At 45.6% G+C, this 25,830-nt stretch overlaps 1 protein-coding gene across 7 annotated transcripts in view; it reads right to left on the bottom strand.

The window, feature by feature from the left end:
- Positions 1–25,830, bottom strand: part of STRBP (spermatid perinuclear RNA binding protein) — a 120,074-nt gene that overhangs the window by 21,919 nt on the left and 72,325 nt on the right. For 5 of the 7 annotated variants that reach the window (XM_082208889.1, XM_082208885.1, XM_082208891.1 and 2 more), the window contains 7 exons: positions 24,137–24,302; positions 22,052–22,196; positions 9,775–9,869; positions 9,192–9,287; positions 7,796–7,907; positions 6,545–6,642; positions 4,978–5,089 (listed from right to left, as the gene is read on the bottom strand). In XM_082208889.1, the coding sequence (XP_082065015.1) occupies positions 4,978–5,089; positions 6,545–6,642; positions 7,796–7,907; positions 9,192–9,287; positions 9,775–9,869; positions 22,052–22,196; positions 24,137–24,302 (824 nt within the window). The remainder of the gene's footprint in view (positions 1–4,977; positions 5,090–6,544; positions 6,643–7,795; positions 7,908–9,191; positions 9,288–9,774; positions 9,870–22,051; positions 22,197–24,136; positions 24,303–25,830) is intronic. The other 2 variants (XM_082208886.1, XM_082208888.1) reach the window with 1 other exon arrangement.

Below are 25,830 nucleotides of genomic sequence, written 5' to 3' on the forward strand. Positions count from 1 at the left end.
GCACAAATATGTTTACCTTTGTACAGAAGGCTGGTTTCTACACATGCGCTCTCACACACCTCTCTATCCTCCATCCAGGCATGCAAAAAGGCATTTTCAGAGAACACAGTCACATTCACAGTCAGGAAACACACACAGGGAGGGTGTCGTTCTGGACTAGTGAGATGTGGCCTGGAGAGAGTCCCAAGGGCCATGCAGAGAGGTCTGGAGGGCCGCATTGGGCTAGAGGTGGGTTGATGGTGTGTGGCGTAGGGCCAGGCAGCTTAGTAATTTTAAACAAATAATGAATAAGGGCGGCAGATTGCTGCAAGGATAAAGTTGCTTTGTAAGCTGCCTAGTTTTCCACCAGGGAAAGCCAGCACCCTCATTGGAAAGGAGGTGACTTTCTCCTAGGTAAACCTGCAAAAACCAGTTCAATTACAAGGGACTCAGGGGCAAATTAATTCAACGAGGCAATAATTTGCTGGAGGAAAAGTAGGAAAGCAAGTCCAGGGATGCCACCGGTCGCTGGTGCCATCAGCTGTTGCCTAGACAAAACTTCCTACCTGCTGTATTCTAATGGTCAGTTACTAGTTTTGCTGGATTACAAATTTAGGTGTTTCTTGCCTAACTCAGGGTCCTAGGATGGGAAGAGGTAGGCAGAAAACATTTAATTTGTTTTGTAACTTTAAAAAAAAAGTGTTCATTGGATTCTTACTGTTAACAGAGATGGATCTTATTACCGGTGGGAATTTAACTGATTTACTGCCAGATCATTGGAACTGTCTTGACATGGATTTGTTCTGTGTTTTAATATGTATCCCGGGGGTTGTTTTTTTGCTTACTGAATATCATTCTGATACTGTGTGTTAATTCACAGAATCAGTGAATTGTAGAGCTGGAAGGGACCCCAAGGGTCATCTAGTCCAGCCCCCTGTAATGCAGGGATCCTCAGCTACAGCATCCAGAACAGATGGCCATCCAGCCCCTGCTTAAAAACCTACAAGGAAGGAGAGCCCACAACCTCCCGAGGGAGTCCGTTCCACTGTCAAACAGTGGGGTTCCACTGCATTTTGTTGTCAGGTGCTTTTGGCTCCTCACCCCCCAAGAAAGGAACGTGGCATTAAGAAACACAAACAGCTGGAAGAACAAAATAAAAAAATTCCTTCCAGTAGCACCTTAAAGACCAACTAAGTTAGTTCTTGGTATGAGCTTTCGTGTGCATGCTTCTTCTTCAGATACACTGAAACAGAAGTTGCCAGATCCTTCTATATAGTGAGAAGGTGGGGAGGGGTATTACTCAGAAGGGTGGTGGGAATGGGAGATTGGCAGATAGCTGAGATGAGCCTGTTGACGACTCTTAACGACTGCAATAGGTCTTACAGGAAAAGGCAAGGGGTGAGAAGGTGAAAAATGGCTTAGTCATGTATAATGAGATAAGAATCCAATGTCTTTGTTCAGACCAGGTCTCTCCATGGTTTTGAGTTTGGTAATGAGTTGCAATTCAGCAGCTTCTCTTTCCAGTCTATTTCTGAAATTCCTTTGAAGTAAAACAGCTACTTTGAGATCTTGTATAGAATGTCCTGGGAGATTGAAGTGTTCTCCTACTGGTTTCTCTGTTTTGTGATTCTTGATGTCAGATTTATGTCCGTTTATTCTATCTGTAGCTGGAAGAACGTTATCACTGGGAAGGTCCCTAGAGACCAACTAACTACAGGTAAAACTCGAAAAATTAGAGTATCGTGGGAAAGTTCATTGATTTCACTAATTCAACTTGAAAGGTGAAACTAATAGATGAGATCGACTCATGACATGCAAAGCGAGATCTGCTTCTACTTCTCAGAGGTCCAATCTTGCTCAATTTGCAATCCTTGTTTTGCTGATTTCATTTAATATTCTATTTTTTTGAGATTGTTAATTTGGGGTTTTCATCAGCTGTACGCCATGATCATCACAATGATAACAAATCAAGGCTTGACATATCTCACTTTGCATGTCATGAGTCAATCTCACATATGAGTTTCACCTTTTAAGTTGAATTACTGAAATAAAGGAACTTTTCCACGATATTCTAATTTTTCGAGTTTCACCTGTATTGTGCTTGCTGCAGGATATACAGTGCAGAATGCATCCCTGAAAGATGCCTCCCTGTCTCCCTGGACTGTTTCCATGCACAAGCCTTGCTGACAGATCAGTCATGGTCAAAGAGGAGCTGGCATTGTACAATGCCACACAGAACCAACAAACTGCAACAGAATGAACAGGACTGGGGCAGGGATGGTAAAGAGACAGCACATTTGCCCTAGGCCAAATATTAATGAGGCTCACTGGCACATCCTGCGTGGGTATAAATAAAGCACTGGGTTTCCACAGCCAAAAGTCACCTGGGAACAGAGCGTCTTGCTCCCTCCCTCTCTCCTTACCCTGAAGGGACTGATAAGCCACCTCCAGTCTGAGAGTCTCTCCTGCAAGTCTATCTTAGATGCTGCAAGCTAATAACTCTGCTATAAGCATCCCGGCTTCAGCATCCATCAGGCTGGCTGGAAGGGGAGGGAACGGAGAACAAGGGGCCTATCTATCGGCATCCATCATTTGCCTTAATAGCAATAAACTCGCCCGTAATAGAGGGTGTCACAGGATCAATGTTCTCACTTTAAAAATAAATGGCTGGGGCGGCCTAGGCCATCACTAAAGTGCCAAGAAGCCATTATGCTTTTGACAGCAGCGGGTACCGAAAGAGGCAACAGTTTAATTGCTGGGAAGTCCCACATGCAGCCATTGGTGTGGGGCAGCTGCACAGAGCTGCTCGGGGGAAATGGGGTCTGCGAAGAGATGTAGCTGGCAACTGAAGCCCAGCTCCTGCAGCAAGGAGCCCCCTCAAGACACCTGTATCCAAACAGGCCCCTGGAGCATGGCTAGTTCTGCCAAGGCATCAATTAGATTTACGCCAGCTGGGTTTGAGAACCTTAATAAATGAACAAACAGACCAGTGTGTGTGGTTGTCTGGTAAACCACCCAAACGTTGCCTGCTATTCCCACACTGCAAACAGGAGGCAATGGGGAAGGCTAACAAATCAAAGGTCCGTATAGTTCAAGCTATGGTTTTCCCAGTGGTGATGTATGGAAGTGAGAGCTGGACCATAAAGAAGGCTTTGTGATTGGAAGCTTTTGAATTCTGGTGCTGGAGGAGACTCTTGAGAGTCCCATGAACTGCAAGAAGATCAGACCTCTCCATTCTGAAGGAAATCAGCCCTGAGTGCTCACTGGAAGGACAGATCCTGAAGCTGAGGCTCCAAGACTTTGGCCACCTCATGAGAAGAGAAGACTCCCTGGAAAAGACCCTGGTGTTGGGAAAGATGGAGGGCACAAGGAGAAGGGGACGACAAAGGACGAGATGGTGGGACAGTGTTCTCGAAGCTACCAGCATGAGTCTGACCAAACTGCGGGAGGCAGTGGAAGACAGAAGTGCCTGGCGTGCTCTGGTCCAGGGGGTCACGAAGAATCAGATGCGACTAAATGACTAAACAACAACAACAAATCTGCACCTTGCAAAGAGTTCGAATTCTGAGTTGCACAACTGGGGTGTCTATTAAGAGAGAAAGCCTGAGCAGCTGAGAAGAACCTGAGCAGCAGGTTAGGAGGGAAACTCAGGATTCCTTGCAATTGTTAATCTTTATTCTGCTTCATCCCACTTTCAAAGCAGGTTATGAATCACACAGTGTTATTCATAGAGAAAGACAGCTATTTATCTTACAAGCCCCTCAGGGTGGTTCCCCTCCCACACACTTTTAACTTCACAACCGCCCTCTGAGGTAGGCAAGGCGGAAAGCAATGACTGCTCTGACACCAATTAGCAAGCTTTGTGGCTTTCGTGGACTCCCAGTCCAATATTCTAGCCACTGGTTCTCAGAAGGGTAGTGGTCTCCCACTTCCCTGGAGATCTTCAAGCAGAACCTAGATTTCCTACATCAAGCGGGGGTGGGGATATAACTTTAGCTGGCCTACAAGGAATCCTCTAACTATAGGATTCTATGAAAACACAAAACACATTACTTTTCCAAATTTGGAATAGACAAAAATGGAACAGCTATGTATTTGATCCCCCAAATCCATTCAGAAATATTCACATATTCTCTCTCTCTCTCCCCCCCCCACCGGAAAACTGTTTGTTCACTATGCATTTGAACGCTGCATAACATATCCGAACCAAATTTTGAATGATGATTCCTAAGGTGGAGGTTTTGGTAAACAGCATCTGTCATGGATGCTTTAGCTGAGACTCCAGCATCACAGGGGATTAGACTAGAACAGGGGCCAGTAAACTTTTTCAGCAGGGGGCCAGTCCACTGTCCCTCAGACCTTGTGGGGGCTGGACTATATTTTTTTTTTGGGGGGGGAGGAATGAACGAATTCCTATGCCCCACAAGTAACCCAGAGATGCATTTTAAATAAAAGCACACATTCTACTCATGTCAAAACAGGCTGGTTGCCGGACCGTCCGCGGGCTGGATTTAGAAGGCGATTGGGCCGGATCCGGCCCCTGGGCCTTAGTTTGCCTTCCCATGGACTAGATGATCCTTGAGTGTTCCTTTCAACTCTACAATTCTATGATTCTGTGATTTGGATGCTGTTTCGAATCGAGGGGGCAGGCTGAACCTTTCACAACTGCACTGATTTTAGCAACTGATTTCAAAACTGCCCTGGTGGTAGTTCTAACCCCCCCCCCCCCGCAATTTCTTAGAATTCCTGAGCAATGCTGGGTAAAAGGCTGCTAATCATTTGCATTTGTTCGCTGCCCCATAAACACAAATTCTCTGGGTGGAAGATAAGATATACTTCATGCTGTTTCTGAAAATTAAAGGAGGAAATGCTGCTCAGGGATTCTTGAGCCAAAGACTCAGAGCTACCACCCTCTTAGTTCCCACCCTCCTAAAACAAAGATAGCAAAACCAGATACTACGCCTCCTCAACTGACAGGGAGATTCCCTCTCCAGGTACCTTCTTTGTCGGATCCTGACCAGGAATATTTCTGGAACGACTTATTGGAAGGGAGAGGATCCATTTCCAGCACCTTGTAGATCTGCCCAAAAGCTGACTGTCTCAAGGCATGCTGCAAGAAAGAAAGGTTATTTTCAAGCCCCATTGCTCCACAAGGTTCTCCTAAACACATATCAGGCTATGTTCTGCTCTGCAGGCTGATCCCCACCACCTAGGTAACGGAGGTGTGAGAAAAGCACACGGGGAGAGAGAAAGCCCCACTCCCACCAGCAGGCAACAGGTAAGACAGGTGCCAACCCAGTTTTTTCTTATGGGAGAAGACTCTTGAGCTCTGTAGGAAAAGCAATCTGTTCTTCCTCCCCATTCCCTGACCCCTGCAAGGAAGCCAGTTTTATGACACTTGAGAGCTACATATTTTAGAACCCACTCTATTTTTGTGACTGCAATTATTTTAAAGCTGATTTTAATGTTGTATTTTAAATTGCTGGAAGCTGCCCTAGGACCTAACGGGGAAGGATGTAGGAAATCGAAAAATGCCAGTTCCAGTTTGTAGGTAGGAATTCAGGTTTGGTATTAAAACTCCACAGAGGGAAAGGCCCACTAATTCCACACCCAAACCACTCCACTGCCAGTCCATTTGTACCCCACCCCAAACCAGTTCATTTTTAATTAATCCAGTTGACTTCCCAACAGATCCTGCTCTGAATAAATGAAATTCACCTTCAAGTACCCACAAAGTCATCTCAAGATAGTCATCATAAACTAATCCTCCTGCCCAACAGATAATCTGCCTAGGAACACAGATTACCCCCCCCCCAGTTCAGTTTTTCCAAAATCCATTAACCACCCGGAAACACTCAGAGAAAGATTCAAGGCCCACAGCCCACAAGGCAAGGTTTATCAACTCCTCTGCAAGAGGGAGCCATCTGTGCTCACCCCCTGCTTCCAAAACCCAGAGGGAGGGAGGGAGAGGAAGGAAGAGTCCAGCTTGGCTCCAGGACTAGCCTGGTACCCTTAAAAAACAAAACTGGCTGGTGAATTGAATACACATCTTGCCCATACATACAACTTAAAATGCTGGCTTTCTAAAACAAGTATTGCAGCCACAGTATTCAATTGGTACTACATCTCCTCATACAAGGTGGTATTACTCAGGATGCAATTACCGTATACAATGTGAAGGATGCAGATGTTTTCCATAGCCAACATTAATGTCACAGGCTACCTTGGGGTTTTTTGTATTCATAGAACGTTGGTCAGGAAGCCAATGTGCTTATTTTGTTTTGACCCAAACGAAAGCTCTGACCTAAGGGTTTTCCTAGGCTTGCCATACGTCAGGAAAATTCCTGACATGTCCTGGTTTTCTGGTGTAAAGATGGCATCGGGGTGAATTTTACTGAATTGGCAAAATGTCAGGGAAAACCCGGATGTATGGTAACATGATGGAAAAAGCAGCAGAAACAGCTCAAAATATGGCGACTCTAGTTTTCCAACCACTTGTGGCCACAGGAGATGAACAAAAGGTGGTCCAGGATGCTCTCCCACCCAGGCGCCTGGCACATTTTACCTGGGCACTGTGGGTAATGGCTTCTCTCTGTTGAACAGTCAGATTGGACAAGGCATCCGTTGGCTCCCGCTCACATGGATCATGCACACCAGGCCCACCTGTGGGGCAAGAAAGCAGGACAGCTCAGATCAGCACCAAGGACTTTAGGACCAGGGATTGGGGATCCTTGGCCCCTTCTAGGTGCTGCTGTGGCTGCAACTCTCCGCAGCCCCAGCCAGCAGGGCCAGTGGTCAGGGGTGGTGGGAGCTGCAGTTCAGCAACCCTGGCGACCCATTGTAGCCCTGTGCTTCCTTCTTTTCTGAACTGCTGTGAGGACAAAATTATTAAGGAAACCAGGTAGTTTCAGCAGAATAGGGGCAGGGGGAATGGCCACCCAAAAACACCTGGATGGAGGTGGGGTTTAAGGGCCCAATTTCTCTATTATTCTAGGACTGTTCATTCTGCCATATGCTGATGCTTTTAAGCCAGCTTCTGCTGTGTTTTGTGGGATTTGACCATGTATGCTTGAAGAATGTGAGTCCTTGTGACTGCTCAGTGGGGCAGGAAACAGGGATACCAATGGGAAGGATGGGAAGTCTACACTGAAGCCTTCACCCAAGTATCTTTTCTCACAGTGAGAGATCAGGAGCAGACCTTGGGGGAGGGGGAGGACTCTAGGTCAGTGGTAAGAGAATCTGCTTCCACCGCAGAAGGACTTAGGTGCAATTCCTAGCAGATCCAGTTCAAAAGACCAGGCACCAGACCATGGGGAAATACTCTCCTTTCTGCTGCCAGCCAGAGCGGACACCACTGGAGCAGACAAAGAGTCTGAAGGAAGCTCCCTTAGTTCCACTACACTCTTCTTAATGTAGAGAGAAGGGAAGAAGCAAATCTAAAGCCGGCTCTCTCCACAAGGAGAAAATAATGTCCAAATGAACCAAGGCATTTCAAAACCTATCGTAATGTAAGCGAAAGAGCCCCTCTGTGTTCAAGCGCCACCTATTTCAAAACAGAACAAAGACTGCAAAATGGTACAGATCGCCCAATAAAACCACTGCGTTATTAAGAGACTTTCAGTGGTGCATGTTTGTTCCTTCCAAAGGTGCTAAAACAACACTCAATTGATTCACTTGCTTGGGGAAATACTACTTTAAAAACTCACAGGACTAGGACTGAGGCTGGCGCACAAGTAACAAACAGGACAAGTTGAAGAGATGTGTGCCCAGGCATGTACCACCCAGCACCTCAGGGAGTTCCTGTGGCAGCTCTTACCAGGTAACAGGATCCCTGATGCCAAACACTCCATCACTCGCCGCAGAGCTTCACCGGCACCCAAGGGTCTATTGCACGTGCCTATGGCTTTCTCACAAATGAGCTCCAGTGGCTAGAAGACATTGAGACCTCTGTCAGTATGAATACCTCCCATGGGGAATAGGCAATGTTTGTTTGACACTTGGGTGCTAGGTTTTCTACTTTCATTCTGCATCAAGGGGTGGGGATTGTAAGTGTGTGTAAAGGAAGGTAGTGTATGCTTTAAAATGTCTGCATACCAGGAAATGGTGGCATGAACTGTGCATTAATGAACTGTGGGGTTGAATGTTTAAGGAAGGAGATGCGTGCAATGCCTGGGCAGACAAAGGGAACAAGAGGGATCACTCACAGCAAGGATGGGGAATCTGTGGCCCTCCAGATGGGTGTAATACTACAACTTCCAGCATGGTCAAGAGTCAGGGATGATGGGAGCTGTAGTTTAGCAACATCTGGAGAGGGACAGGTTCCTCATTCCTGAGCCACAGACTGCTCTTCATGCCCAAGCCCTGGTTAAATGAATGGGAGCTACATCAATTACTATCCATTCCAATGGGCTTTTTCATAGGAGAAATCCCCAAATGGATTGTGTCTGCGGCAAAAGTAATTCAATCCACTTCCCACAAGGGTATCAGAAGATCCATGTCGAACTGTGCAAACAGTTATAGCTCTGTTTACTAAGGCAAGTGGCCCAAGCGAAGGGCACTTGCTTCTGACGTGCAGTCAGATTACTGCAATGTGCAGAGCTGCTTTTGAAGATGGTTCGGAAGCTTCGGCTGGCGCAGAATCCAGCAGCCTAGTTGCTCACCAGGGCAAGATGGCTTGAGCTCATAACGCCAGCCCTGGCCCAACTGCACTGGCTGCCAATTAGTTCCCAAGCCCCATTCCAAAGTCCTGGTCTTGACCTATAAAGCCTTTTGCAACTCGGAAGCACAATAACTCAAGGACTGTCTCTCCTTATATGAACCAACCCAGATCCCATGATCATCATCTCAGGTCCTTCTTCAAGTTACCCCTCCATGGGAAGTCCGGAGAGCAGCAACCCAAGAATAGGCCTTCCCAGCAGTGGCTCCCTGTTTGTCGAATGTTCTCCCTAGGAAGGCTTGCCTGGTGTCTTCCTTACATATCTTTAGATGCCAGCCAAAACATTCCCCTATAAACAGACCTTTCTTTGGCCCTTCAACTATCTGTGACCTTTTACAAGTTATGTTTTTAATAAAGAATGATTTTATTTTATTTTTAAATCCTCAATACTCTTTGGAATGAAGGAAATGATGAGCTTGTAATCTCTCTTTCCCCCACCATGCAATTTAACAACCCTTTTCCAACTGGTGGGGCTCAATTTCATTCCAGTACTTACCCATCCTTTCAGCGGCGCCCAAGTGTGGACTCTGTTGCACAAATCTCGCAGAATACGCAGCACAATCACACAGGACTTTAGTCCATTTGCCCTTGCCTAAAACAAACAGAATTGTTCCGATCCACTTGAAAAATGCCCAGAATAAGCAGGTTTTTTTTAAAAAAAGCAAGCCTCTGTGTTTTGTTTTTAATGTACAGGGATATAAGGAACACTCTTTTACATACAAACATGCATAACAACAATATGACAGTAAAAAAAGTTACCCAAAACAAGGGGTGGGGGTAGAATTGCTTTCTTTTTTTAAACAGGAGGCAGGATAAGAAAAGGAAGAAAGATTTTTTTTAAAAAAAGCAGCATTGTGACATCGCTTTGTAACCATTCCAGACCATGACATGTGAGAAGCAAGTGGCTCACAGATCTGCAATATCTCAGCTGTTGAGTAGAGAAGGGTACTGAAAACACTAAAATATAAAAATAAAAATAACAGAGGCAGCATTTCTGATGTGTTTCAAAATAGAAAGACAAAAAAGGAAAAGGGGGAAAGCAGCAACTTCTACAATAAGGTAAGAACGAAAAGCCCAACCTGGAACCATTTGGCGTGCCGCAGAGACGCCAAAGCATCAAGGCATTTTTGCCTGTCGAGTAAGTCCGGAGGGTCTTTCATCGGAACACTGTCTACTGGGAAAAGGGGAATATAAAGAAAAACAGAGACAGACACCATTTGACCAAGGGGGTTTCTGTCACAAAACCACAGAAGACTTGGCAGCATGAAGGGGGTGGGGGACTTAATAAGGCTCCCAGAAGTCCTTTTGATTCCACCCCAAATTTTATTTTCTTCTCCCAACACTGCAAAATGACATTTCATAAAATAAACGAAGCCAATTTTTGAAATAGTAAATATGTGTCCGTGTAAAAGAAGGCATTTTTTCCCCCAATTGGCCACAGTGAATCTGGGATCTTATTAATTTTTTTTAATTTAAAAATGTAACACATCGGGGGCAGACCATAAAAAGTGTGACGCTTTGCATCATCCCTGCTACTCTTAAAGACTTTTGGAGTCGAATGGAAAATAAAACCAGAAGAGATTTATTCAGCACATCCTGGCGCCTGGGAAGGACTTTGGCAGTTCCCCTCTCTCTGAATGTAGTGATCAATTCTTTATTATTCTCACCCCAGCGTCCCACTTCCAATTTACAGGGAGCGAGGTTGGGATGTTTAACAATGATCAGATATTGCCATTAAAACCCCAGGAGCCAAGAAACTCTCTGCATTTGGCAATTGGACAAATGTCTCAGCCAGAGCTGCAACCCAGATGCAGTCACAACTTGGCAAGACAGCAACACCTCTATTGACGTTTATGCTCTTTTCTCTCTCTCTTTTTTTTGCAAAAAAAAAAAACATACTTCTTTGCAGCAATTAAACATGTTTTAGCCAATTGCAACTGGACAATCTACAGCATCTTTATTTTTTCAGCACAGAGAAATTCACATCCATAAGGATTCACTTCTCTTTTTAAAGCCACACCACATTAAAGCTCAGATGGCTTTAAAGGGGGATTAGACAATTTCGCTGGAGGAAGAAGGCAAGGTTATTAGTGGCAACTAGTCCCAATGGCTGCATGGAAGTTCTGGATTCAGAGGCAGTATTCCTCTGAATAAGAACCACTTGGGACCATGAGAATGAGGGGGTTATTGCAACCGCACCCATGCGTAGGGACCCCCCAGAGGCATCCACTTGGCCACTATGGGAAGCAGAACACTGGCCTCGGCCCAGTAGACCTGAAGGAGCGTCTCCACCCCCATCGTTCAGCCCGGACACTGAGGTCTAGCACCAAGGGCCTTCTGGCGGTTCCCTCCCTGCGAGAAGACAAGTTACAGTGAACCAGGCAGAGGGCCTTCTCGGTGGTGGCGCCCGCCCTGTGGAATGCCCTCCCACCAGATGTGAAGGAAATAAGCAGCTATCCTATCTTTAAAAGACATCAGAAGGCAGCCCTGTTTAGGGAAGCTTTTAATGTTTAACAGACCACTGTATTTTAATACTTTGTTGGAAGCTGCCCAGAGTGGCTGGGGAAACCCAGCCAGATGGGCGGGGTATAAATAATAATTAATAAATTATTATTATTATTATTATTAGGACTTTGATCTGATCGAGCAGAAATTTTCTTACATTCACAGGAAATATATGCGATGACTGTGTGGGTCTCAAATATTAGTATGGGGAAGGGTCATGTCAATACCACACTTCAGAGCACATGCACAAGATCCCAGCTCAATTTCCAGATATATTTTTTTTGGGGGGTGGAGTATGTTTCTTCCCAGAGATTTCAAGAGACCTGTGGTAAGGAGGGAGGGGAAGCTGTGGCCTACCTGCTGCTGCAGGTCAACAGCTCAAACCTTCCCTGACACGCGTAGCTGGGTTGGCAGGAGCTGGGAGCCCAGCAGCGACCCTGAAGTAAACAGGAGCATGCTAAACGGACCAATATAGGGGGGTCATAGCTCAGTGAGAGCACTTGCTTGGCATGCAGAAGGCCTCAGGCTTAATCCTGACCATTGCCAGTTAAAGGGTTCTGTGTGAACCATTCAGAGTGATGGCTGGCCAGAACAGCTTGCATTGGGCTACCTGGGCTAACACAGCACAAAGCAGCTTCACATACGCAAAGCAGAAATGCTTGTATGCTTTGGCAGGGGCCAAGCTGTGCTGATAGTCCTATGCAGTATTTTGGAGCTCCAATAAAACAGTCTTCCAACATCTGGGCAAAAGCTGTCCTGATGCATTGGGCTGCCCACTATCAGAGACAGGTGATGGGGGGAAGTCAGGAGCCTTGGGTTTCCAGGAAGGCAGGCAGGTGAGGCAAGGTATGGCCAGCACCACGGAGAGGGACCATGGTGCGAGTTTTGGGACCATAACTAGCAATCCTGTAGCTGAGACAGAACATCAGCAGCATCCTGGAGCAACTTGCAGATTGCCAGGGCCAGGTGTTCATGGGGCAGAGCCCCACACCTTGAACTCTGTATCTGGCAAGGTAAAGGCCTAGTGCCTTATTCTGCTGCCAGGAGCTTCTTCTAGGTACTGGAGTTTCAAGCTGTGGAAGTATTGTGCGTGTTGTGTGGTGTTAGAAATCTCCCAGGCAGGCACAAGGTGCATTTTGCACCTGGCATGGGTCCAACTGCGACCATGTGAAGATCTCTGGATGCCAGATTAGCGACTGACATCGCCATCTGGCTGGCCACCCCAGCTTTCTTAAGCAGGTAGGCAGAAGAGCTTGTTTATTTCATTTATATCCCATATTTTTCCTCCAAGGAGTACATGGTTAAACCCCCTCCTCAGTTTTAATCACTACAGTGACCTTGTAAGGTCACCCACTGAGCTTCATGTTTATGTTTATGGATATTGTTTTACGTATTTTCTTATGTGTATCATTTGACATGTTTTTGCTGTGCTTACTGTGCAGATATGCTTATATATTTACCTACTGTAAGCTGCTTTGAGATTTTTCAAATGTTAAATGGTCTATAAACAGAAATGATGATGGTGGTGGTGGTATCTCATCAGGGCAATCTCTCTGAGCAACCTGCAAGAGTCTGATGGCAAAGGCTCCTCCTCTTCAGGACTGTGGGGAGGAGATGTGGACTCTGGTTCCTACAGACCAAGACATGGCTCTATCTCCTTGGGGCTGCTGTCATCAGAGGACTGTATCTCTCAGGATCCCTGCTCTGGAGCCATAAAGAGAGTGACTTAAAAGCTTAAAATTGTTCTCTCTCGTTGATGGTATGGACATGGCTTACTGGAACATTAGATATTCAAGAAATTTCATTTCCTGAAATAAAATTATTTAGGCATCCTCTCTTATTGCTGAAAGAGGATCCAAGTTTAGTTTATAAAAAGTAGCTGGGTTTATCATTTTATCTACTGCGGTCTGGAAAGCCTGCCAGTTCAGCGTGTCACAGCCCTATGCAACCCGTAATCTAGCAGGAGAAATTAACAAGCGTAGAAGAGCATAAACCTCAAAGAAAATCCAAAGCCGTCTTGATTTGCAGCTTTCAGCTCTGGCTGTGACAAAAAAAGGAGCCACAAAGCGCCTCACAGTTATGGTTCAACCCATATTAACTTTGCAGCAGATATTTGCATTGTTCTTTGCATTACGCACATCAACAGGATTGCAACACTCCCAATAAAAGCTGCAAAGTCGTAAATGGGATTAGCTGCTGGATGTTTTTACAAGCACAATAAAGGACAGTTTGGAGATTTATTTTAAAAAAGTTGCTGTTTTGTTTCTCCCCTCCAACCCCAACTCTTGCCAGCATCTTTTAGTTCTGTGAGTGGAAAGGGCTTTGCCGTTTCCTTTCTCCAATGGTCAAAACCAGGATATTTTCTGATGCAGAACAAAAACATTTTGCATGCACCTGGTGGGGGGAGTTGGGGGAGACAATAGAAACATCTGCTTCAAGATCATGCTTTGGACAATACAGCAACCAGTGGGTGAGAAAGAATCTCTTTTAATAAATTGCGGGGGTGGGGGGAAACAACAAGAGAGACTGACCGGCTGCAAGGCCGCTCCACCAACCATGCAGAGACCACCTGGGCACACCTTGCAGGGAAATCGTGCAACCAGGTAACCATTAAAGCCGCTGGCAAAGCAAGCACAACCTTAAGAGCGGCACAAATGAGGAACTTTGCTCAAGTAAGACAGATTCTGTCTGCCTTAATAAGTTACCCGGAAGAAGATAACTATCACCAAAAAAAACCAAAAAACACCCACAGGGGCTGGGCTTCCACAGTGCTCATTTAGCATTAATTGAAGAGGCCATGGTGAATGTGTTAGGAAGCCTTTGAAAGCAGCGAGGCTCTGAGAAGCTCAGTTTATCCTCTCTGTTTTCGCAAGGCCGAGTCCCCCACGTCGCAGGCAGCCAATGCGTGAGAGTTAAGTGTTGCAGAGGAACAGAGAGATGGAGAGAAAAGTGGAATCTTCAAGGGGGTGGCTCACAGCGTCAGGACTCGTTTTGGCGACCCTCACTAGAATAGGTGTGCCAGCTCATGCTCTGACCGTCAGGGAGGCAAAACATCTGCAAAAAAGACATTCGGGTGGACAGGACTGGGTGACTTTAACCACTTCATTACACGGGTGGAGGGGGGAGAGGAATGTAAGCAAGGAAGAAAGGACTGTGGGGCAGTGCCATAAACACATCTGGGGTGAAATGCAGCCATGGGGAACTGCCCTCCAGAGTGAAAAGCTCTGTGCCACCTGTGCTCCTGCTCACCCAACCTCCACCTGGCCCATTAAAACTGCAACCCTTCAGTTATTTATATGCTCCCTTAACCCAAGAGGTTTATTAGTTTTTAAAGGAGGCAGGGTCAAAAAGCTGCAGGCTTTCCTTGGGGAGGTCTTCTCCCTTCTGCTCACCCATCCTCCAAATTCAGCCCAGAGACTGAGCTGGGTGTCAGGTCTGTTGGTGCAAGATAACTAAAGGTAAAGGGAAAGGTAAAGGGACCCCTGACCATCAGGTCCCATCATGACCAACTCTGGGGTAGCGGTGCTCATCTCTCTTTACTGGCCGAGGGAGCCGGCGTACAGCTTCCGGGTCATGTGCCCAGCATGACTAAGCCGCTTCTGACGAACCAGAGTAGCGCACGGAAACGCCGTTTACCTTCCCGCCGGAGTGATACCTATTTATCTACTTGCACTTTGACGTGCTTTCAAACTGCTAGGTGGGCAGGAGCAGGGACCGAGCAATGGGAGCTCACCCCGTCATGGGGATTCGAACCGCCGACCTTCTGATCGGCAAGTCCTAGGCTCTGTGGTTTAACCCACAGTGCCACCCGCGTCCCTTTGCAGGATAACTAAAGGCAGCTCATTTGCAGAGTTGGGCCAATGGGACAGGGCAGGGCAGAGAGATCTGAAGGGACCAAGAAATGCGAATGAAACATATTGCCACCTACTGGGAAAGGAGAAACTTATATACACACGACAGAATAATTGATTCCTTCATTGCAGGGGGTAGATGAATTCTATAATTCAAAAGAAGGATTTGCAGAGGAGGGGTGGAATCAGCACATTTTTTAAAAAAAGGGCAAAAGAGAATTTAAAAAAGAGTTTTTTAAGGGCCTACTGAGCAAAGTGGCAGCGTATGCATCTATTAGGGATGGGGGGGGGAGAGACCTGTGGCCCTTTCTCTCCACATGTTGATGGGGAACAACCCCCCTAGCCAATATGGCCAGTGGTCAGGGATGATGGGAGCTGTAGCCTAGCAACATCTTTAGAGCCCCCAGTTCTGTGCCTCTGGTATAAATATATAAAAACTCCAAATTGTTACAGCTAAAAAATAAATGGTCAGCAACCGACAAAACTATAGGAACGCCGGGCCGTGTGGCAAGTGCAAGGAATGTCGCCTGGCCTTCACAGCTGCAGCAGCAGCCCTGGCGCTGGGTCCCTCCGCTGCCACCAGGAAGGCCAGGCCACGTGACATTCCTTGCGCTTGCCACCTGGGTCCAGTCTTCACAGCTGCAGCAGCGGCTCCAGCACTGGGTCCCTTTGACAATGGGGGGGGAGGAGGGGGAGAGAAGGGAGGGGGGGCGCTATCAGGATCCACGTCAGCTGCACGGCTCCCTTTGATGGGGGCATGGGGGGGGGAGAAAGGGCTGGCTTGGGGGGGGGAGCTGCTTTAGGGGGGGAGAGAAAGGGCTGGCTGGGGGAGAGAAAGAACTTTTGCCTCCCTTTCCTCCCCCCCCCCCATAAACTTCCCCCTCTCATGTCCAGTTAGCCAGCTCCTTCCACACAGCAACCTGCGCACGCTCCTTGTCCCTCCAATGACAATGGGGAGATCACTGCCAGTTTTTTGTACTGGGAGTAGATCACAACCTTTTGGAAGCTGGATGTGCCTGCTACATATCAAGCATCATGATTTATCTAGCATACGATCCCTCTAGTTCTCCTTCTCGTTCCCTCTACTGACCACAAGCCTTGCCCACTCTCAGCCTTGTTGACTTCTCTTTCTTCCATTCTTTTCACAAATAAGAACAGCTAAGGAAAGGTGGGTGGGAGGCTGATTCTTTGCCTTTGGGAAAAACCAAGGTAGTAACTGCATAAAATGATTAAAAAAAACCAAACCCACCCCAGACCTAAGTTCTTTATTCCCAATGCATATTGAGTAGCTAAGAACACCTGAAGCCCCTTTCTGGGTCAGACCAAAGGTCCACCTAGTCCGGCCTCCTGGTCTCACAGAAGCCAACCAGGTGCCCCAATGGGAAGCCAATGGGCAGGATCCGCGTGCAGCAGATCTCTTTCCCCTCATGTTGCTCAACAACTGGTATTTAGAAACCTACTGGGTACACATTACTCAACACTACAGGTAAAATGTGGCCATCATGGCTGGTAGCTATTGATTGACAAATTTGTGACAGATGAGGCTAATCCACTTTTAAGGCCGTGCAAAGTTGGCCGACGCTACCTCTTGTGGCAAATTTCAGCGTCTAACCATACGCTTTGGGAAGAAGTACTTCCTTTTGTCTCTTTCAAATCTCCCAGCATGCGGATCCGTTGGCTGTCTCCCACTGGCTTGTAGTTCAGAAGAGAGGAAGGTTCTTATCCACTTCTCTACACCACACAGAATTTCATTTTTCAAATGAGCAGAATTGGATTGCTTTGGTACATCAGTGAAGTACATTGTCCTTGAGAAGAAAGTGTTATCCTCAAAAATATATTGGGATTTAAAAGAGAGTCTCTGTTCCTCTACCCCTGTTTCCGTGCCTCCTTAACAACTCAGTGATGCTTCACATATCTTCTATTAATTCCCAATTCTTTCAATCCATGCCTGGAGGGAAAGTCTGGATTCTAATAAAATGCTTACAATTACGATTGCTAAGCCAGGGGCTGGCATTTATCCCTGCTAAATTAATGGGTTTATTAGTTGCAGGGGCCCACAAATTTAGGCCAGGCTTGGTAGTCAACCGTTGCCTCTGGTAGTTTGCAAAACTGGGCCACCTTGCTTCCTGCCTCACAAAGGTGAAAGCAAGAAAAATCCCTCTGAATTCACTGCCTACAGAGAGTTTTATAAGAAGCAAGGATTTCTGCTCCCCACTGAACCCCTGCAAAGGCGAGGGCTTGGTGTGAGGCATTCAGACTATTACCTTCCCAATTCCCACTTCCACACATCTACATCTCCAACCCACCCAATTTGGCCATGAAGCACCCCTATCGCCATTCCACCTGCGCGAAACACTTCTCCTAGCAGTACATGTGAAAAGGATCTAGGAGTCTTGGTTGACCACAAACTTGACATGAGCCAACAGTGTGACGCGGCAGCTAAAAAAGCCAATGCAATTCTGGGCTGCATCAATAGGAGTATAGCATCTAGATCAAGGGAAGTAATAGTGCCACCTTATTCTGCTCTGGTCAGACCTCACCTGGAGTACTGTGTCCAGTTCTGGGCACCACAGTTCAAGAAGGACACTGACAAACTGGAACATGTCCAGAGGAGGGCAACCAAAATGGTCAAAGGCCTGGAAACGATGCCTTATGAGGAACGGCTAAGGGAGCTGGGCATGTTTAGCCTGGAGAAGAGGAGGTTAAGGGGTGATATGATAGCCATGTTCAAATATATAAAAGGATGTCACATAGAGGAGGGAGAAAGGTTGTTTTCTGCTGCTCCAGAGAAGCGGACATGGAGCAATGGATCCAAACTACAAGAAAGAAGATTCCACCTAAACATCAGGAAGAACTTCCTGATAGTAAGAGCTGTTTGACAGTGGAATTTGCTGCCAAGGAGTGTGGTGGAGTCTCCTACTTTGGAGGTCTTTAAGCAGAGGCTTGACAACCATATGTCAGGAGTGCTCTGATGGTGTTTCCTGCTTGGCAGGGGGTTGGACTCGATGGCCCTTGTGGTCTCTTCCAACTCTATGATTCTATGATCCTTCCAGGGGCTCCAAACACCTGCCCCCAATTCCATCCTGAAGGAGACAAATTAAAACTGACCAACGCTTCTCATAGTGATGATGGTTCAGTGTGGGGTGGAGGGCAGGGAGGGGAGAGGGGAAACAGAGGAATATGTGGTATGTCTAGAAATGGAGAAAGAGCAACCAGGAGTCAAAAGTCTGACATTGCTCAATGGCTAAATTATGGAGAGGGGGAGAATAAAAAGCACTGGAGACACGAGTAAGGAATTCTATTCCAGTGGGGATGAATGGGACAACCCTATGCGTGCCTACTCATAAGTTAGTCCCATGGAGTTCAATGTGGCCTACTCTTGGGTAAGGGGGTACTCGGGGTAGGGTCGGTGGGTAACATGGCAAGAGCCCTGAACACCATTGCTGGTTTCCTATGAATGCAGAGGAAACATCCTCCATCCATGTCTTTTCTTGTGCCTGAACAGCAAAGTCCAAGTGCGTAACAGGAGATGGGACAAGACACGGTGAGGAGACAGATGACACCCAGAGAACGTTATGTGCGGCGGTTTAAGTATGGCACTTTAGCAGTAACCTCAACTCTGTCCTGCTCGTGGGTATTATTGGCTTAAAGGGAAACACACATCAATAATTAGCAGAGAAGGGGAGTCTTCTGGAGAAGGAAAAATACCCAACAGCTTCATCACTACCATGTTGGGCAACGCATTTGTGAGAAGCCCCTTCTCCCGAGTATCCACTGTTAAGACTCAGATTATTTAACACAGCATTTAATCAAAAAGCAAACAAGACTTGGTATCTGTTGTTAACCGATAGCAAAATTGAAAGGGAGTCAGCAATGGAATTTGCTAGGTGTGCCAAAGTCCAAGCTGAGAAGGTATAAAAGTAGGATCTGACACTCGTCCTGAAAGGAGGCAGCAGAGGCACGGCACAATGCCTCTGCATACACACAAAGCCAAAGAGCTAGGGCGGGGGCCAAAAATCCCAGCCAAGGGGTAGGCAACCTGGTGACCCTCCAGGTGTCACTGAAATACAATCGCCCTTGACCACTGGCCACTCTTGGCTGGGGCTGAAGGGAGTCCAACAACATCTAGAGCAGCCTTTCTCAACCTGTGGGTCCCCAGATGTTGTTGAACTACAACTCCCATCACCCCTAGCTAGCAAGGCCAGAGCTCAGGGATGATGGGAGTTGTAGTCCAACAACATCTGGGAACCCACAGGTTGAGAACCGCTGATCTAGAGGATATCAGGTTGTCTGACCCAGTCCTGTCCACCCCTTCCCCACCCCAGAAATATGAGCTGATCAATTTAACAGTGGTTCCCAAAGACCAGTGGTTCCCCAAGTGGGTAATATGGCCCGGGGGGGGGACTGGGGAGGGCAAGGGATATGTAAATGAATACCAGAAACTGAAAATCTGGTTTCACTGTTCATTCATTTTGTTGAATTAGTAAATTAAACTAAAATATTTTAAATTGGATTTTGAATAAATGTGCAATTAATTCTTACTGTTTTGGGTTTTGTGGTTATCATCTTCCTCATTGGGCCATGCAAACCCTTTTTTGAATACTGTTTTTATGGGGATGAATTTATGGAACCAAGGGGGCAGTGGTCCGAGTAAGTTTGGGAACCACTGGTCTAGACCAAATGATGTTTGCAAAGCTAAGAGTTATGTATATGGAAAGATTCTGTTCCATCTGGATAGGAGACCAGTCTGTTTCTGAAATAAATTTAAAGTCCTGTTTGCAGCATACTCAACGTCAGGGACAGGGACACAACCTTGTAGTCCAAACACTCAATGATAATCATTTTCCATGAGCAACATGTTAAGAGTTTGGGTTAGAAGGCTTCTGGTCCTGCCTGTCTTAATGGAGGCAGCCCCCACAACAGCGGGGGATCGTCGACAAATGAAAAACAAAGATGACAGAGGGCAAATCATCCTTGCAAGTTCCCCCCAGGGACGGGGGGGGGAGGGGCTTCAATCACAGTTCATCTTGGTACCTGGCTCTCACTCTAGCATGGAATGCAGGAGGCCGGGGGCTGCTGCGTGCAAAAGCACTTTGCCTGACGAAAACCCTCCTACGCCGCCATTATGAAACAGAGGTTCTCCTTTTAACTAGCTTTAAAATACCGGCATAAGGGTTGCAACAACATATTGCCAAAGATACCAGCTACATGGATCAAAAGTTTGAATTGAAATAAGATTTTTTTTGGCGTGAGTATCGGTTGGGGGGAGGGAAGCCCACGGTTTGTTTATTCTAAGCTTATTTTATATATCTATGATTTGGGAACCCTCTCCAGGATATAAAATAAAAATATATTTACAAGTGAGGAAGGGAGGTTGGAGTAATATTGATACTAGCAAGCAAAAATTGAAACTGTGTGATCTGAAATGAAGAAAGGAGGGGAGGGAAAGCTCAAATATGACTGTGTTGGAAAGACAGAGCAATTCCCCTCACCTCCGTTTAAAAACAACAGACAAGGAAAGAGAGACTGAGATTTGTGTGTTCTACTGACAGAATGTACAGTAAGATAAAGTTTAATTGGGCCATAAATCTCCAGCTGGAAGGAAAAGAATTTGGGGGCTGTGATCAGAACCCTGCAGAGATTCTGGGAGTTGGAAAGGAATATTACCGTATTTTTCCGTGTATAAGACACCCCCTATTTTTTGGGACTACAAATTAAGTAAACACCCCTCAGAACTACCTGTGCATAAGATGAGCCTGAATTTTAAACCTAATTTTTTGTTTAAAAAATCCTAATACTTCACAGTATATCTTCAGTGCATTTGAAAACTGCCCACCTTTTCCTAGGTTGAGGGGGAAATGGCGGAGATCTACGACATGTTTTACTAGTGAGACAGAATGGTTTCTAGCAGACTGCCATCTGTTCTGAGACATCGAAGCAAGGGATGGAGAAATAAGACCTCTGAGAAACTTGGAAATTCAGTTCCGCCCGAAGCCATGATGGGAGAAAACAACAGCTGGGACGTGAAAGAGCAACACCATATATGGACAGAAGGAATCTCCATCGATATAACAGTTTTCACACGCAGGACAGGAGAAAGATAATAGTTTTGAGTTCCACACGTGAAGCTTTATAAACATATGTATTATAACATAACAAATGGAAATCACTAATTCTGTTGATTAAGGATTATTGTAATTGTATTGTAACTGACGCAGTGAAATGCACCCAAACCATCAGGCAGGGAGTCACTAGAGCTAAAATGTATTAATTTGAAGTTAATTGCCACTTTGATAATTGTAATTGTATAATTGTATAATTTGGGGATTAATTGTTATTGTTATAATTTGGCTATTATTTGGGGTATATTGGAAAACTAATAAAAATTATGTAAGAGTTGGGGATTAGTAGCAAAAGCAGTATCTCAGAGGGAAGAAAACGGGTGAGTAAGCTGTGATCCTCTAGATGGGCTCCAACTCCCATCAGCCCCAGCTATCATGGCCAATGGTCAAGGATGGTTGGGAGTTCAACATCATCTGGAGAACCAAAAGGTTCCCCACCCCAGGAATAAAAATTAATAATATTTTAGACCAAGACCTGCCTTAACAGAGAGATTTTCACACAGGGGTGAGAAGAGGGGGCAAGAGGAGGAGTGCATTCTAACATCTAAGGTCAGCCATGGAAAAGGCCCTGAGTGAACCATGTTTATATGATACTGAAAGCTGACTTGGGTGGGCTGTTCTGAAAATAGTGTCCTAGTAACAATCTCATAAACTAACAGAGTTAACTGAAGGTTAGCAACTGTACTCCTGTATACAACTTTCTCTGAATGGGGCTGTCGAATCCCTAGTGAGATCAGATGCTTCTGCCCATTCTTTTGGCAAGTAAACTGAGGTTTGCTGGTAGCACAACAAGGAGAGAGAACTCCTTTTTCACCTGCACAGTATAAGGAGGAAAATCATTAGCACAATCAGGAAAACAAGGGAACTCCTCTCAATACCTCCGTCCTTCTTCTCAGCTTCGTCCCGGATTAGAGGGGAGGTTAGGGTCACCTTGAGAGTAAGTGGAAGCTCCTTTGTGCTACGGATGATGATGGCTGCCTCACCCACATGATGCTCCACGTGGTATTTCTCCTCTGTGAGTTTCTGAAACAGTTCAGAATTGCTCAGTTGAGTCACTGCGGTGGGAAATCACAATCTCAGCAAAGAAAAAGACGTGTTTATGCTGGATGGAGCTGATGGGAGTTGTAATCCGAATTTTCAGGAGGGCAAAGTATTGACTAACTTCCTAGAAACTGTTGCTTTGAAACAATATCAGAACACTTGAAAACCAAACAACCCAACTTCTCATTTTCCTTCCACTGGAGATGGTAAGGCCAATATAATCTTCTCCCTCTAGGTTGGGCTGAGAATTTGGAAGTTCTCATTATTTATGCATAACTCAGGGAAGTTTGTAGTGGGTCTATCTGAGCACCAGGGTTGACGGGGCCACCCTGTTGGCATTATGTAGATTATTCCAAAAGTGAATCCAACCCCAGCAACAGTTAAAGCAGAGGTATTAGAGCTGCCAAGGGTTCAAAGTCTGAACCAACACATATTTTCCTTTTTTATAAAGGGCAAGCCAGAAGGAAGATACGCCTATCCATTCTCATCCTCCACTAACTGAGCCCCTAACAAAGTGGACAATATATACTAAATAATAACAACTTCTCTTGACACACATAGTTTAGTAGGGGAGTTGGAGAATTTGCTTTATGAGACATCTGTGATTACTTTTTAAAATAATAATAATAATAATAATAATAATAATAATAATAATAGTACTATTACTTTTAAATTGTGTGTGAATTTTTAAATTATTTGTTCTGGCAGCCGGAAAATTAAGAGCTAAAATTGTGGCTCCCAATGTTGAAAGTTCTTTCTGTTTTGCAATGGCTTACAGCCAAACAAATAAAGTTGTTACTTAGCTGCCTACCAACCTAGAGAAAAAGTTTATTTCCTTAATAACATTATAATCATTAGTACTATTTATTAGATGTAGCTTTACAGATAAATGAGAGGGCAGCTCCAATTCTGAGAGAGAACAGAAGCAAAGAATGCACTTAGGCTTTGTTAGATCAGGGCAGAGGGACCCATTCCCCCCCCCATTTGTGTTGTCTACATTTGTTACTGTGATATCTGGGTTTCTTGACTTCCTTGAAACTGATGTTTTCAGAACTTCTTGACCCAAATAATTTTGATGCACATCTGGACTTTCAAAGAGACATCCCACTGAAAGGAACCCCTGCAGGACAGATAATACCCCCATACAAAAGAGGGGCAGGCCGCTAGGGAGATGCACAGAATTTATTTTCTGTTCATTCAGTTTATATAGCATCCTTTATCGAAAGATCCCAATAACAGTAAGAGCACATTATGGAGCACCAATTATAAAATTCATCATAAAAAGCATAATAACCAAAGATGAGCATATCCATGGCTATGTGTCCCATGTGCTGGGGAGAAACGGCAGAGGAGGCTTATCACTTCCACACCTTGTGGGGAGCTTCTCTTTGCCCACAGTTGAAAACAGAACACTGGTCTGGCCTGGTCTTTCTCAAATATGAGATCTCACTGTTAAGACAAATGAGTCTTCTGGCTTTTTAGGGGAGAAGGGTGTTGCAAGAGAATTGCATGCTGAGTGTTCAGCTTTCTGCAAACCTGTAAAAAGCCAGCACTCTTTTGGGTTACAGAATTTTGGTTCCTGAACGGTGGCCATATATCATGGCACAGCAAGTGCATACTGAAAAGAAAAAAAAGATGTTTCCAAGCCATCGCCCTGAGCAACAGTCAGAAGGAACAAAGCAGAGAAAAGCAAGGCACTTGTGCCATTTCTGCTCACCTTCTCTGGAGGATAGCCTAGATTTAAGGGCAGAGAACAAGCGATTCATCTTTAAACTGTTTCAGGTTTTCCGTGGTGGAAAATTCAGTTAATGTTTCTTCTTTGCCCAGGACAGCATTCAATTTTTTAAATAAAAAACACCAGCGCTGAGCAGTGCTTAGCTGAGCCATTCATCACAGCCACAGACTGCCCTAATTTTACTCACCTGGATTTGGATGGGGAGGTTGTCTTTGACGAGAGACAGTAAGGTCTCAGTGGGCTTCTCTTTGCACATAAGAACCAGCTCCAAGTCCATGTCGTCTTTTATCAGCAGACCTTTCGCTACCAAGCCAATCCTCATCACTCCACACAAGACCCGGCCACCATGATCCCTGAAGAGAGGAATAGATATATTTTCCCCAGAACAATAACTGCAGTGATATTTTGCACACTCAACATGTGTGTGCATGTAACAATATGTTCTGCTTCACATCCTTAGCACAGGGCAACAATTTTGCTGCCCCCTTATTTCAAACTCCTGAAACAGACGGAGGGCTATGAGTAATAACAAGGAGAAAATCTGTAAGTAATGAGTTTTTTTCCAGAGGTGTAACTCTCTTATCCTCTCTTGCAGCAAAAAGAGCAAAGAGTTTCGGGGCACTTAAAAAACTTCCTCTGCAACTAACCTTAGGGAAACCGCCCTTGAACAAAGAAACTTCAATGGGAGCCTCCAAGGTGACACTATTGAATTGCCACACAAAGGAGCTCAGTGCTGTCATTTGTGGGCTGAATTGGCATAATGGATTTTTATCATATTACACGTCTTAACTAGCTTGCCAGTTCCCAAATGCCTGTCCTGTCAATTACTAGTTTGTTTGTTGTCAGCCATCACATAAGATAATTATTAGGATCTGCACTTTTTGGCATTTCCCTTCCTTTTGACACGACTGTTCAAAATCCTACCCACTGGGTTGTAAACTTAACGCATCTGATGAAATAAACTCGAGTCCATAAAACTTTATGCCATAACACATTTGCTATTCCTGAGCTTCCCCTTAAAATAAACAAGATCCCTCATGGTTCTAAAGCAGGGGTCAGCAAACTTTTTCAGCAGGGGGCCGGCCCACTATCCCTCAGACCTTGTGGGGGGCCGGACTGTATTTTGGAAAAATAATAATGAATGAATTCCTAGGCCCCACAGATAACCTAGAGAAGCATTTTTAATAAAAGGACACATTCTACTCATGTAAAAACACACTGATTCCCAGACCATCCATAGGCCAGATTTAGAAGGCGACTGGGCTGGATCCGGCCCCCAGGCAGTGGCGATGGCAGCTACCCAGGGTTTCAGGAAGAGGAGTCCACCTAGAGGTGCCAAGACTGGACCTGTGACCTTCTGCCGCTTCCCTATTTGCAGTCTTTGTAAGTATTAAAATACTCTTTAAAATAAATGAAACTGTTGCTGTATCAGGGCCATATTTAGTTGAAAGAAAGTTATTTTTAACTGACTGAGGGATGAGGAACCTGTGGCCTTGTGGGAGCTGGCAGCCTGCAACTCCCACCACCATCCCTGACCACTGGCGTTGCTGGGAGCTGGAGTCCAGTGACATCCAGATGAAGACAAGATCCCCAGCTAATTATGTTGGAAGATTCAGGACAGAGGGAAGGAAGTCCTTCTTCACACTGTTGAGCTATGGAACTCTCTCCCACAGCAGGCAGAGATGGCAACTGGGAAGGCTTTAAGAGACAGGTTCATGGAGGAGGAGAGGCTCTCAATGGCTGGGCTCTGCCTCCACAGCTAGAGGCAGCAGGGCTTCTGAGTAACAGTTGCTGGAAACAAAAACAAAAAGTGTGTGTGTGTGTGTGTGTGTGTGTGTGTGACCTTGTGCTCAAATCCTGCTTGTTGGTCTCCCACAATGG

Source organism: Podarcis vaucheri (genome assembly GCF_965113315.1).
Source record: "Podarcis vaucheri genome assembly, chromosome: Z".
Classification (NCBI taxonomy): Eukaryota; Metazoa; Chordata; class Lepidosauria; order Squamata; family Lacertidae; genus Podarcis; species Podarcis vaucheri.